We start from the raw sequence: 13245 nt of genomic DNA on the forward strand, positions 1-13245 counted from the left end.
CCCCGCAGGGCCAAGAGGCCAGGACCCTTTCTAAAAGAATAGGAGCAGAATCTCAAAAGGCTTCCTGGCCAGACCACTGGCGTGGATGGTGTCGGGAAGCATCCCTTCCTTATCAAAGCTGATATGTGTTGCCACAGGCTACTCAGAAAGCCATTAGGCAGCCTGGCCCCCAGCCCAGGTGCTGCCGAGTGAGCATGGAAAAGGGGGCTCGCTGGGCCAGATTTCAGCCCAGCAGTGGCTGTTAGCGGAGAAGGAAGCTGGGAGCGGGGCAGCTGCTGGACCCCGGCTGCTCCGTGAGAGCTTGGTCCTGTGGAGGATTCCTCAGGATGCGGCTCCAATGCTTTCCAGCCCCTGGGGGGAGAGCTGCCCGGGGGTAAGGATGAGTGGGCGCTGCCTGGGGACAGGAAAGGGGGCAGCAGCCCAGCAGGACGCCCTGTGAGGAGTGTGGATGTATGGGCGGGCAGGGGGAGCCCTGGTTCACACCTTCTCCCCTTGTGTCTTTCCAGATGCGCTGGCTCCCTCCCTCCGAGGCTACTTCTCAGGGCTGGAAGTCCCGTCAGTTCTGCTGAATCCCATGTAAGTACTTGGTTTCAATGAGAACTGTGTCCAGTGCCTGGATGAGCCCAGGCCAGAGCAGACGTTTGATAACTGGGTGGCTGTCATCCTGCCTCAGCGCCTACTCCTGGGCTTGTCCGTGCTCGTTAACAGTCACCCGGCAAACTCCTTGTGGCCCAGAGAGTTCCGGGGTTTACTTTGCACAGGCAAGTTGCCCTGTTGACCTGAAGTCTCAGTTAGTGGCTCATGTCACCTTCGTTTCAATTACCAGGGGAACCGCTGAGTGCAGATTTCAGTTACTGAAGTTCTTAGCACCGTAAAAGGTCAGCGCTTCCAGGGGGCTTCGGTCCTAGGTCAGAAGGAAGGGCCTCACCAAACAGAAGGATTAGTGTTGGGTGTCAGAGTACCAGAAATCCCACACAGGAGCGTCGGAGGGGCCAGTCAACCCACACCCCGACCAGTGAGGATTCTTTCTCTGGCCCTGGCAATAAGTAAGTCAAAGGATGACACTTTTGTGCTTTAAGACATCAACTTCAATAAGTTAGGATTGTACCTTTTCTTCCCCTGAGCTGACATATTTCTGAGTATGGTCAAAGAGCACTTGGCCTCGGGTGTAACCGTGGACAGAGACTTACACGCTTCTAAGGTCAGAGTTAAAAAGATTTTTTACCAAACGATTCTCAGAGCCTTTATAACAATATGAGCATCGTGAATCTTGAAGATTAGGAAACTCTAGGATGCAGTGTTTCTCAAACTTATTTGAGACCAGGAAACCCTTTTCTCGCACCATCTTAGGAGACTAATGTTTTACATAGCACACGCCTTGGGAAACCGTGCCCTCACCTCTTATCCAGAACCTACACCAGGGGCACCCATACGTATAACCCTTGGACCAGGAGTCACCTCTTGACACTTGTCACTAATATGTGATTATAGGGGGAACACCAGGATTCTTTCCTTAAAGCGACTTGTATTTGTCCCTTATTCTGAAATTGTTCTTCTGTGTGTTAAAGTACCCTTTTAAAATGAAATGGTAATGTTAGTGACAGTGTGTTTCCAACGTCCTTTCTTAGAAAGGTGAAGTCAGCCGTCCATGCTAGACACCTAAAATGTTCTTTACAATGTTTTACTATTGTGTGAAATCTTAGTTTGCTATTTAAGGGTGACTTTTTTCTCCCTGAAAATATAAATTTTAAGCTTTTGAGGTATATTCTGGAGTCCCTTTAAGTCCAGAATTTCCTGAATCCATGCTTCATATCCATGTGCCCATAATTAATTTTTAAATTTAATTTATATATCCCCGGCCATTGTTTCTCTGTTCCGAAAAGCCTTAGGCATTTGTTGTGTGGGAACCTTCTCCGTTACTGGATGACACTGGTCTAGCGCTGTCGTGTTATACAGCTCCAGAAGGCACTGTTCCCAGGTACCTCTCTGTGACAGTGTTTGTCTCTTAATTTTCGGAGGCTGGTAGGTATTCACCTAGAGGCGTCTAGGATAAGAAAACCAGAAATTCTGAAGCTCATGAGAGAGTTCATGGGGTGAAATGTAGATCTGGCATTTTTTGCAGAAGCTGATAGTTGAGGAAATGAATGAAATCGGAGGTGAGGTCGGTGGGACAGAACCTGGAGGCTCTCCTGGATGCAAGGGGTCCGCTTGTTGAGAGTGAAGAGTGACCAGGGACAGGGGCGGCACGGCGCCCGGGGAGGGCAGTGTTGAGCTGCCTGGTCTGCAGCGTCAAATGCTGTAGGAAAGCTGAGTAAGATTTTGGCAGTTCCAGTTGGCAAAAGATGGTGGTGGCATAGGCCCCAAGGAGAGAGAAGGCAGGATTGGTAAGCAGTCGAAGAGATCTAGCTCCATTCCCCAGAGATCTAGAGGCGGTGTGGCTACCAGAGAAGGGCCAGCAGTTGCTCCCCACTGCCCTGGAAGTATGGCTTCTGAAACACTGTAGGATCTGCATAAAGATGTAATGTCTCCGGTGGGTGCATCATTGTTCTGAGATAAACTTGGGCCATGGGCCAGGCTCCTTCCTTGGGGTCTCAAGGGAGTGGGGGAGAGGAGGTAGTTTGGGAGGAGGATAGATCACTGAACTCATTGCACTGCACTTGGGGTTGGGACTCCCATCCTGCCTGAAGTTAGACCAGCTCAGTATGGCTCCATTACCCAGGCTCCTTCTCGTCTCTTGGATCAAGTCCTTTCCAAGACAGCTAATAATCCAGGCTGTGTAATCTTAAGGAGACGTAAGTGAGAACTGAAAACAGTGGTGCTGATGAAATAACCAACATTTTAGAGCAAGATGAGTCTCCAGAAAAGGGCAAAAGTGCCACCAGTGGAACCACTGGCCCACATGGCCTTCCTGCACTCACTGGAAGGGGCTTTCTTCCCCCCCGGAAAGACAGCACCAGAATGGGGGCAGGAGTGACATCTGGTATCAGACATAAGGACCTGTACGCAGACCGGCGTCACTTCTGATGTGTGGAACGTCAGGGCTGCCTCCTCCTGGATCCTGAACATTCCAGGCCTGTTCTCCCGGAGGTCCTTCAGGGATTTTTAATTGACCCAGTCTGAGCGCTTATTTCTAAAGGGAAATCAGTGACTAGACTAGAAAAGTAAATAAGCTCTTTATTCTTTAAACATGTGTTATTTATCTACTATATGGTAGATATAAAAATGTGTGAGGGCTTCCCTGGTGGCGCAGTGATTGAGAGTCCGCCTGCCGATGAGGGGACACGGGTTCGTGCCCCGGTCCGGGAGGATCCCACGTGCCGCGGAGCGGCTGGGCCCGTGAGCCATGGCCGCTGAGCCTGCATGTCCGGAGCCTGTGCTCCGCAACGGGAGAGGCCACAACAGTGAGAGGCCTGCATACTGCAAAAAAAAAAAAAAAATGTGTGAAACGAGGCCTGTGCCCCTGAAGAGCTTCAGTTCTAAGGGGCAAGAGCCATGGACACAAGTTTTAAAGAGAAAGGAGAATTATTGCCCAGGATGCTCCAAAGAGAGGAGCGCTCCAAAGGAGGTGGGTGTGCGTGCGGACCGCCATCAGTGGCGTAAGTAAGGCCATCAGAATGGTGGTCGTCAGAGGGGTGGGTGTTACGTTTTAATTTGTTCAACATCTTGCTTGACAGACGGTGTTCAGTCTGGTTACAGCGTGTGCACATCCCTACAGAGTTTTGCTAATGGGTCAGCCATGTGGCCGAGAACCCCAGGAAACACAGTAATGATTGGCAGTGATCAATTTCCCTGCCAATTGAGGATAGAAAAGCATGAGCAGCTCTGTAGTCACTCCTTACAAGGAATAAGGGTTATGCAGTCTTCCTGGTTGGGTATCCAAATGTAGTTAAATAAATCAGAAAAAAGAGGGGAGAAAGAATTAGAGTTGGAGTGGACGTGGGAGGGTGTTCTTAAAGAACTCATGAAATTTCCCTGGCCGGGGACTGAGACCACAGCATAGAAATTATAAGCACGTGTAGTCACGGCCTCACCGAACTAAAGGAGAACATGGCAAGGGATAAAAATTTGAACCTGTTTGTTCCTTTTGTTTAGTTTTGGGGAGGAATGGCCTAGTCTGTCTTTGGCTGTGAGCACAAGCGCCTTGGGGATGCAGCCACGATCCGGAGAGCCCCAGCTGCTGGATGTCCAGGCAGCACTTAGAGCTTAGCAGGGTAGGAAGGGCAGTCTTCATGGAAGCCCAGACAGCTGCTGTGGCTTCAGGCACTCACCCCCTGCCTTCTGCCTAGAAGAGGCCCCAGGGTCCTTCCCTTGTCTTCTATGAACTAAGGTCTTTCAGTCACACGTAAGGCCATTGACACAATACATATTCAGTGACCATCTGCGGGATATAAGGTACTGTTCTGGGCGTTGCAGATACTACAGTGGACAGAAGCAGACAAAACCCTTGACTTGGTGGAGGTGACATTCTGTAACAGGGAGAAGAGTAATAAAATACTAAAGTAAACAGTAGGTCGGGTGGTGAGAAGGGCTAATGGAAAAATGCCAATCAAGGAAAGACGGCGACTGTGAGGGGTCAGCAGGTGCTTCCCTGCACACGGGAGCAGAGATGAAAGCTCTCCCAGATTTATATGGGGTTCTTTTCTCAGAACAGACCTCACTTTACTCAAGCTTAGAGGGCAGTTTAACTTCTCTGTTCCTCTTCTCCCCTCCCTTTTGCTTCATCCAAGTGAACAGGCTTGGGCTGGGTGGGGCTTGAAGGCAGCGCTGGCAGAAGGTGCCCGGCGGCCCGAGTGGATGAGCCCTTCCCTGAGAGGGGTCTCCACGTGCCCTGGTTCTGATTCCCTCACCCTGAGCCCCAGGGTCTGTTTTGCTTCCTGTGTGAGTCAGAAAGTAGGGACGGGCCTGAGAACCTGCCTCCTGCCAGGTACTGGGGTGGTGGCGTCCCTTCTGGCTTTCTGCTAACCACCTCCTAGCACCTGCCGAGCCATGTGCCAACCAGGACTCTTGTGACAGCCAGCGCAGTCAGCTGTGGCTCCCCCTTCACCCGTGGTCTATTCTGTGAGTCTGGCTGGGACACGGAGGCCCCCGAGCACGTGCACCAGGGAGCTGCCTGCCCGGCCCCTGGAGGAAGGTCACAGATCGCGGCCGCATGTTAAGATCAGGACACTGAGCCTCGGCGTTTCCGCAGTCGCAGGGCAAGGCCACCTGCAGGAGCCGACCGTCCACTGCCATCAGCTCTCTGAGTGGCTGAGAGCTTCAGAAAGCCGGCGTGCTCTACATAGAGGTGAACGCGTTGGGACTCCCCTCTGGTGTTTTGTGTTCTTTGGGGAGTCCGCTCCCGGGGTCTCTGCAAAGCAGACTCTGGCCCACGTGTTCTCTCTGCCCACCCGCTGAGCCCGGCGTGCGGACAAGTGTTGATACAGTAACTGCAAAGAGCGGCTTGCTGATAAAACCCTGGTCTCCCAGAACCCAGGCCCAGAAGCCAGGGTCCCAGGACTCCTAAACCACCAGTCCTCAGTCCTCCCAACTAGCTTCAGCCCAGAGGCTGAGAGGAATCTGGTCATCAGTGTGATTTCCTAAACGACAGCCATCCTAAAAAGGCAGCCTTGGTCTGGCCGCCCCAGGAGGCACCCTGGGTCTGCAGGCACACCCTCCCTCCCTCCTTGCCTGTGCCCGGCAAGTGTGGACACGGCCGGGGAAACTTGGGTCAGATGATAGGTTTTGTTTCCAGGGGTGAACATTTATTTTTCTGTCCTCAACCCAACTTCTACCAGGAGACTAGAATCACATCTACTCATCTTTCAATGTTTTTATAGTGAAATTCTGGGGAAAACTTTTTTTTTTTCCTGACTCTGAGAAGAGAGATGCCCTGGGAAGGCGATCTTTCCTTCAGCCTGCCGCATCACCCCAGAGGCCGTCTGAGCGCAGGGCATGGTCTCCCTGCAGCATCCCGGGGCAGCTTTCCACAGCACATCGTGCGCTCCTGTCCACAAAGCCCTGTGCGCCAGAAGCAGGTTCTCTGTCCTGGGAAGGAGAGCAGCGCTGAAGACTTGAGGAACGTTAGCGGGGAATCGGGCACCGGTGTCCACGTGCTGGGCGAAGGCCTTCCTTCCTCAGCACCAGGAATTCTTGATGAAACCAGCCAGCGCGGAGGCAGCCATGCCTGCAGGAAGAATATTAAAAATGTGTTCCTCGCTAAGTGTCTGCCTCTTCCTGTCTCAGAATTCTCAGACACTGGGAATAGCAGGGTATGTTCCCAAGTGTTAGCTTTTGGGTTTTGTTTCCTAGTAGGTGCCCGGAGCAAAGTCGAGTTCATTGGTGCACGTGACAGCACAGGGTTCTCCTGGAGGGTTGCTTCTGGGGCCTTGGGCTGACCAGAGTTGTCCCTGGGGTCTGGGGCGGCCCCTGGAGTTGGTTAGGTTTCGGGCTGCTCTCGGGGGCCCTCAGATCCCGTGCCTTTCCTCTGTCTAGTCCTGGGGGACGTGTGTGCGGAGGCCCTGCCTGTCTGCCCCCAGGGGGCTTATGCCCTGGTGCTCCTAAAGGGGCACGCTTTTCTCCAGGTGCCCTCCCCACTGGGCTTGCTGCAGGGAGTCCCTGGGAGCCACCCTCTGCTGCCGGGCACCCCGGCCCCCGAGAGCCGCCTCCCGCTGGCTGCACCACGTCCCAGTGAGAGCTCTTCGTGGCACTCCCAGTTGGAGCTTGTCCTCAAGCTCAGCAGTGGAGGCCTTTGGTGCTGGTGCCTTTGCCTGGCAGCTCTTTACCCTCGGAACAGGCCCAGGGAAGCCGGCAGCCGGGGTTGCTGTCACCGCGGGTGTTAACGGCTCATCTCTTTCTCCACCCCAGGTTCCAGGTGTGTGATGGTGGCTGCAATCTGTCTTGTGGGTATTAACGCAATCTTCAAGTGGCTCCTGTTCTCGAGCTGTTCTACAAAACTGGAGCGCGCTGGTGAGTTCCAAACTCAGAGACTGAACGGTTCCTCCCAAGAAGCAGCGTGTCCCGGGCAGGGCACGACCGCGTGGAGTGGTGTAGTCGGGGCCATCCCACCAGCATCCCCGGTGGGTGGGGCCCCTCCAGGGGCTGCGGTGGGCGCTCGGGACCGGCGTGCGCTCGTCTCCTCCAGCTGCCGTCTGCTGAGGGAAAGGCGTCCCGGGGTAGCAGGTGAGCTCTGCGGGCTCTCAGAGCGCGTCACCCAGTGCTTGGTCCTCACAGCCTTGCTGGGTGAGGCTGTCAACACCTCCTCCAGCAGTATCCGGGTATGAGGTATTCCATCAAAGGGAACATATATATGAATGAAGTTTTTCCCTTGAAGCCCTAAGGCTTTTTTTTTTTTTTAATTAACCATTTTGGTGGAAATCTTCAGATGTAGTATGTATATTCCTTTTGATCTATTAATCCAGTTATACTGAATATAGTGCAGCCCTTTCTTGATGACTTGGAGACATTCTGAGCCTCTCAAGAAACAGGGCGATTGCCCTTGGGCATGACTGAACTATAATGGAGTCTAAGTGGACTCCTAAACTGCGCGGCTTTTCTAGTGGTGAAGATTTGGGTGATTTGTCCGTCTTCTCCGTCACTACCAGCTGTCACTGCTCAGTTCTTTCACTGCGGGCAGTAAGCGTTGTCTCAGAACAGTCGTGCAGCAGGGTTCCAGGAGGCGACCTGCCTGCTGGGCACCACACGTGGGGCTTCCAGTCTCTTTGGAAAGCTTGACCTAGAACAGCAGGAATGCCAGGGGCAGGCCAGCAGCAATTATGTCCCAGCCCAAATAAGGTGGCAGATTTCATCCCTGTGAGGGGCCTATAAAGAAAGGATGAGTCATAAAGAGAACAGGATTCCTGCTAAGGGCAGAGAACCAGGCAGCTGGGCCTAGGAGGTCATTACCACATTCGGGGCATAAGTCATCTCGTGCTCAGAAGCCCGCCTCTCAGTGCCCCCCAGAGGCGCGTGTAGTGGGCGCGTGCAGCCTGCCCACCCTGCCTGGTTGGGGAGCCGGCATCAGGCACTTGGGGTCTTTTTTCCCACTGACGTCTGTTTCTCACACTAACGAAGCTGACCGACAGGTAAAGAGTTTTCCACATCACACAGGGCAGCCAAGAGATGTCCCACTAGTTCTACAGCCTTCTAATCCATCAGGTTTTCCTCTTCTCGTGGTCCTTAACAGAAGTGTCCACGGTATTCTTATGGATAATACCACTCAGTAAAACTGTTTAAAAAGGCAAGATCTTGCTTTGCTTTCTCTCTCCTCTGGGGAAATTTAAGGACCAATTAGCAGCCACCCATACAATTTTTTTAGAAGCAGGTTTAGAGTAGGGATTTTTTATTATTATTTATTTTTAGTGTAGTAAATCAGCCCATATCTCAGTAATTCGGGCACAAGCAGATGAGCCCCGTCAGGAAGCAGCAGCAGCTGGAGCGTGTGGTGACTCTCTGCAGACAGTGGAAGGGCCTGGTGACAGTGGGGAGGAGAACCGGCTCGGTCCTGGGTGGCCCGCGTGGACGGGGTCTTCAGCACTAGCCGTGTTCACGGTGGGGCTTACCAGCCCCAGGCCACCCATCGGTTACAAGAGTGTGGAGGAGGCTTTCCCCTCCCAGCTCTGAAGTCAGCCAGCACTGCAGAGATAGGCCTGGCCTGTGAGGAGGGAGGATCTCTGGCCCCGAGGGCGGGCCTCCTGAGGGTGAGGGCTGGCGTCCACCCAGGGCCACAGTGGGGGCGGCCAGCGTGAGCTCGTGTCTGTGGCCAGTGGTGCGCCGGTGCAGGGCATGCATCTTTAGAATAGGGAGGAGTTTCTAACCACAGATGACTGTTCCCTGGAGACTCTATAGACTGTGAAGCTTTTAAAATGTTAGTCTTTGTGTTACAAATTAATACCAGCATTTGATTTTTCAAAAGTCAAGCTGACAGGTATAAAATGAAAACTAAACCACTCTTATTAAAAACCTTAGTCATATGATGTTGGGATTTGGATGGAAGGGAATATTTCTTACCTTATAGTAAAAATGAATAAATGTTAGAAAAACTCTTGGGGAAAAAATCATTAGTAAATAGGCCAAGTATAGATACAAATGGATTGGGAGGAAACAGAAAGAGGATTTTCTTCTTGCTGGGAGAAAACACTCACAAGGGGCTTGGATCAACACACTCTAACTTACCAACCTACCAAGCTGCCTCGGGGAAGAGCAGCCTCTCCCGTGGGTCTCGGCGTTGGCCACCCCTAACCCCACCAGGGCAGCCGGCACCATGACCCATACCCATCGGCAGCTGTCCCCAAGCGCTGAGGGACACACAGTGATCTCCATCGAGGACAGCTGAAATGAACTGGTTTAGAATTGTGTAATATTCCTTAAGACACAGGGAGACACTCCATTGCCTTCAAATAGAGACAGTGGTGACCTGCTTCAGACAAGATTTTATACACATTTTCTTCCCTTGTTTATCCCATCACATGCATGTCATAGTTGACCTCCTTTCCGGAAAGGTTCTGTGAGGAGAGTCTGCTCTGTAAACAGAGCCTGACTCTCTCCCACCCCCCATGGTGCTCTGTGTTCCCGGATGTCTTTGCTTTCTGTTTAAAATGTCCTTGTTAATACATTCCAAGGTTTGAACTCCGTTCCTAGCTAAACCCCTTTCCTTGTTTACAGGGATTGAAATAGCCACATTCTGACCTTCTATTCAGTCTGGAACATCTATGGCAATGCGGACGCATTCTTTTCCCATGTGAGAACTGCATTTACCCAACACAGTTATGGAAAAGCAGAAAAGCTCAGGAAACTATCGACTCTCACCCCTTTCTTTGTTTCTTCCCTCCCTGTTCTTTTTCACTTCAAAAGATCCGACTTTCTACGCAGCCTTAGATTAACCAGCCCCGTCCATCTTTCTTCCTGCTCAGGGGCCCAGGAAGGGGACAGAGGACCCTTAAGTCGGGTGTGTTGCTTATCGCCTCAGAAAGCTGGGGCGCCTTCCCAGTCCCCGCATCAGCTTTCTGTAGAGGCCCTGTCAGGGCTGGTGTGCAGAGCCCCACGTGGGCCCCAGGCACAGTCTCCTGGCTCTCAGCCTAGCCTGGGCATGATCAAGGCTGGGGGCCACGTCCCATTAATAGCCCATCGTTCCCGTTTCATTTGTCCTAGAGTCCAGGTGTCTGCATTTTTGCTACATGCAAGTGACTATGTCTGGAGTAGAGGATGGTGGAGACGGTCTCAGGGAGGGAAGTAATCCTTGTGAAAGCCAAGTAAGTGGCCTGGACCGTGAGAGCTCCAGCCAGGAGATGAGAAAGCCCTGCAGCCTGAAGGGATCAGGAAAGGCTGGAGGAAGTGGTGCTTAAACTGAGTTTTGACAGATAGTAGGGTTTGTGTATGCGGAAATACAGTAACAGAAGCGGGGCACGTAAGAATGACTGTGTGGTCTTGTGGAAAATGGATTTTGATCAAGGTTTTGAGGGTCTTGGAGAGGCAGCGGAGATCTGAGCCAGGTAGCAGGAGGTGCTTTAGGAATTGTCACCTTACTGCCCAAAGCAAAATGCATGGTCTAGTGGAAACACGTACCGGGAGAGGCGAACCAAGCCGGTGATGGCGGTGTCAGAGTGACCTGAGAGTGCAGGGCGTGTCTGGGACGCATCCGTGTGAAGGCCAAGTGGTGAGTCTCGGTAGAGACGCGTTGCCTTTGAGGTCATGGCAGAAACGCCCAGGGCAGAGCTGATGGGAATGGGGAGAACTGCCCGGGAGCTGGCAACGTGCACTTGCCTGAAGGTGGCCTTTGAGCTCCGGAGAAGCAAGCAGACCTAGACCAGGCAGGCCCTGCCTCACCGAGCCAGGGGCTGTAAGAGCTTTGTCCTTCCTAAACTAGTGGGCGGCCCTCTCCAAGCCCATGCTCTGTGAGACGCCCCTCAGGTTCCCAGAGCTTGCGGGCTGCCCGCTGCTGTCCCCTGTGAGTTGTTCCGAAGTGGGAACTGCTGTTCCTTGGCCCTGGTTTCCTGGAATCGACGACATCCACGGCTTGGGTTGCTGGCATGGGGTCAAGTTTGGAATGACGTGGGACTTGTCATTCCAGGCCTGACAAGCCAAGACTGAGGAGGAAGGAAGCTGGCCTCGTCTCCGGGTCCCCAAAGCTGGTTTCCCTCCTCCGTGGACGGACAGAGACTGGCAGGTGGGGGAGGCCCCTTTGGCAGCCAGAGGGCCGCAGATCAGACGCTCGTGGGGACCGAGGCTCGTGAGTTCATTAGAGGACGTCAGCTGCTACAGCACCAAGGACCAGGCCCGGCCCTGTGACCCCCCATAACCCTGGGCACGTGCATTCCTGCCACCCACCCGGGCCTGCTTCAGGCCGTGCACACCTGGGCTGGATCGGGGGTCCTGGTGCCCCACCCCCTGCTGGGTAGAAATCAGGCAGGAGAAGAGATGTAGCTTTCACGAGGGGGGGGGGTCCTTCTGCTGGCCCTGCTGAGTGTCACAGTACGTGTGACCTGCACCAAAGATGGGGAGTGAAGGGTCCTGGCCCGCTTCGATTCCTCCGGCATTGAGTGAGTCTGGGGGGCTGATCCCCACTACTGTGCTGGGCACCAGGGGAAGCAAAGGAATTTTCCTAAAGGAGGTGATCACCTCCTGCTGGACAAATCCTGTACCAGAGAACTCGGAGAAACTGCAGGGAGGACACGGGGACCTGGCTCCCAGAGCTCGAGTTGGGAACATTTCTAAACCGAAGGGGACACTCGTTATTCTTTCTATAATCGTAACTAAATGATAGGCGAGGACTAATTTAATAGTTACAACAAGCTGAAGAGACAGGTAAGTGTTAACCGAACTTCAGAGAAGAGGTTCTGGATGTCCAGATCCCTACTCTTGAGAGCAGTGTCCTACCTTCTCCCCGTGGAGTTTTCCAGGAGCCACAGGTTTGTGGTTATTGTATTTGGTCTTCTGACTTGTGGCTCATTAGTTTTACCCATTTGTACTGTCAACCAAAAACTAGGCTCTGACAAGATATACTGGGACATAGTTTAGATCCAGCTGGCACTGGACGGATCTGGGTGGGAGAGGAGTGTTCATTAAGATCGTCCAATTAGCTGTGTCTGAAAGAGTTTAACTCAGGGCAGGACAGGGGCTGTTAACAGCAAGGACGGCTTCCTCCCACATACAAAATTCTAGTAGTATATGCTGATTACTTCTACGTATACCTTTCCGGCAATCACAGATTTATGTGAGTCTGACCTGTTGGTAAGATGGCAAGAAAACAAGGGACTGGGGAGTTGGAGAGATGAAAGTAAAATGAGCGACAGAATAAGAGTAGAGCACCTACAATAGAGCCTTCACGTAAGTGAGTAAATCCAGACACAAAGGAGCTGAGAAGTGTTTACGAAACTCCTGGGACCAGGGCGGGGGTCTGCCAGGGACGAAGTCTAGATGATTGTCCAAAGGCCCTTTATTCTGCCACGAAGCAAAACAAATATGAACGTTTCCTTGCAGGGGAGGGAGGGCTTGAAAAGATTCTAGTAAGAGAAAGATAAACAGAAATTAAATACCCACTGCCCGTGTTTGTAAAGCCAGACCACTGAGCGTCTGGCTTGTGAGTGGTCTTCATCTGGAGGGTCAGTGAGGATACTCCGTGTTTACAGAAAGGTGTACACATGCGCCGTTGTGGGGAATCACCAGGAGTCTCTGAGCCGTGGCTTCTATACACTGGTGTCCCGAAACAGCCCCGTGGCTCAGAGGAAGACCACGCGCTTGTGAGACCCACTGCCCTTACATGCTTTCTTTCTGTTTCAGGCTGGAACCCGCCCAGTTTTGGTCCCTTCAAGACTCTGCCACAGCCTCTATCACACATCTGTTTTTCTCGAAGAAAAAAATACAATAAAAATGTTTTACTCTTTTACACTGTATAATTTGTAAGAAACCGTGTTATTTGTGAACGCATGGTCTGCCATTTCTGTACAGTTTGGAGATATTTTCGAATGAAACATAAAAGATGTCAACGATAAAATCAAGAGAGTGAGTATTTTTATACCAAACAAACATTTTAAGTATGACAGGATGGATGATCTTACACTGGGCTGGATCACAGATTTTGTGCTTGACTTTTGAATGCTTGTAATTTAAAATATCTATTTTTTTCCTCTAAAAGAAGCTGCATGTTTAAGGCATGTTTTTAAATATTATCAAAATTTCCAGAATCATATGGTGAATGTATAGAAATCTGTTTCCCTGGCCTGAGTCCACGAGTAACGCAGGGTTAGATGTTAGAACTGCTAGTGCGGTACT

At 52.0% G+C, this 13245-nt stretch overlaps 1 protein-coding gene across 4 annotated transcripts in view; it reads left to right on the top strand.

Moving 5' to 3' along the window:
- The window catches only part of RBPMS (RNA binding protein, mRNA processing factor), a 185812-nt gene extending 172953 nt beyond the window's left edge, over positions 1–12859 (top strand). For 2 of the 4 annotated variants that reach the window (XM_073798560.1, XM_073798559.1), the window contains 4 exons: positions 507–576; positions 5817–6248; positions 6844–6945; positions 12754–12859. In XM_073798560.1, the coding sequence (XP_073654661.1) occupies positions 507–576; positions 5817–5850 (104 nt within the window). In that variant the 3' untranslated portion in view covers positions 5851–6248; positions 6844–6945; positions 12754–12859. The remainder of the gene's footprint in view (positions 1–506; positions 577–5816; positions 6249–6843; positions 6946–12753) is intronic. The other 2 variants (XM_019921405.3, XM_019921403.3) reach the window with 1 other exon arrangement.
- The last annotated feature ends 386 nt before the right edge of the window (positions 12860–13245 follow it).

This window comes from Tursiops truncatus, chromosome 21 (assembly GCF_011762595.2).
Source record: "Tursiops truncatus isolate mTurTru1 chromosome 21, mTurTru1.mat.Y, whole genome shotgun sequence".
Taxonomy (NCBI): Eukaryota; Metazoa; Chordata; class Mammalia; order Artiodactyla; family Delphinidae; genus Tursiops; species Tursiops truncatus.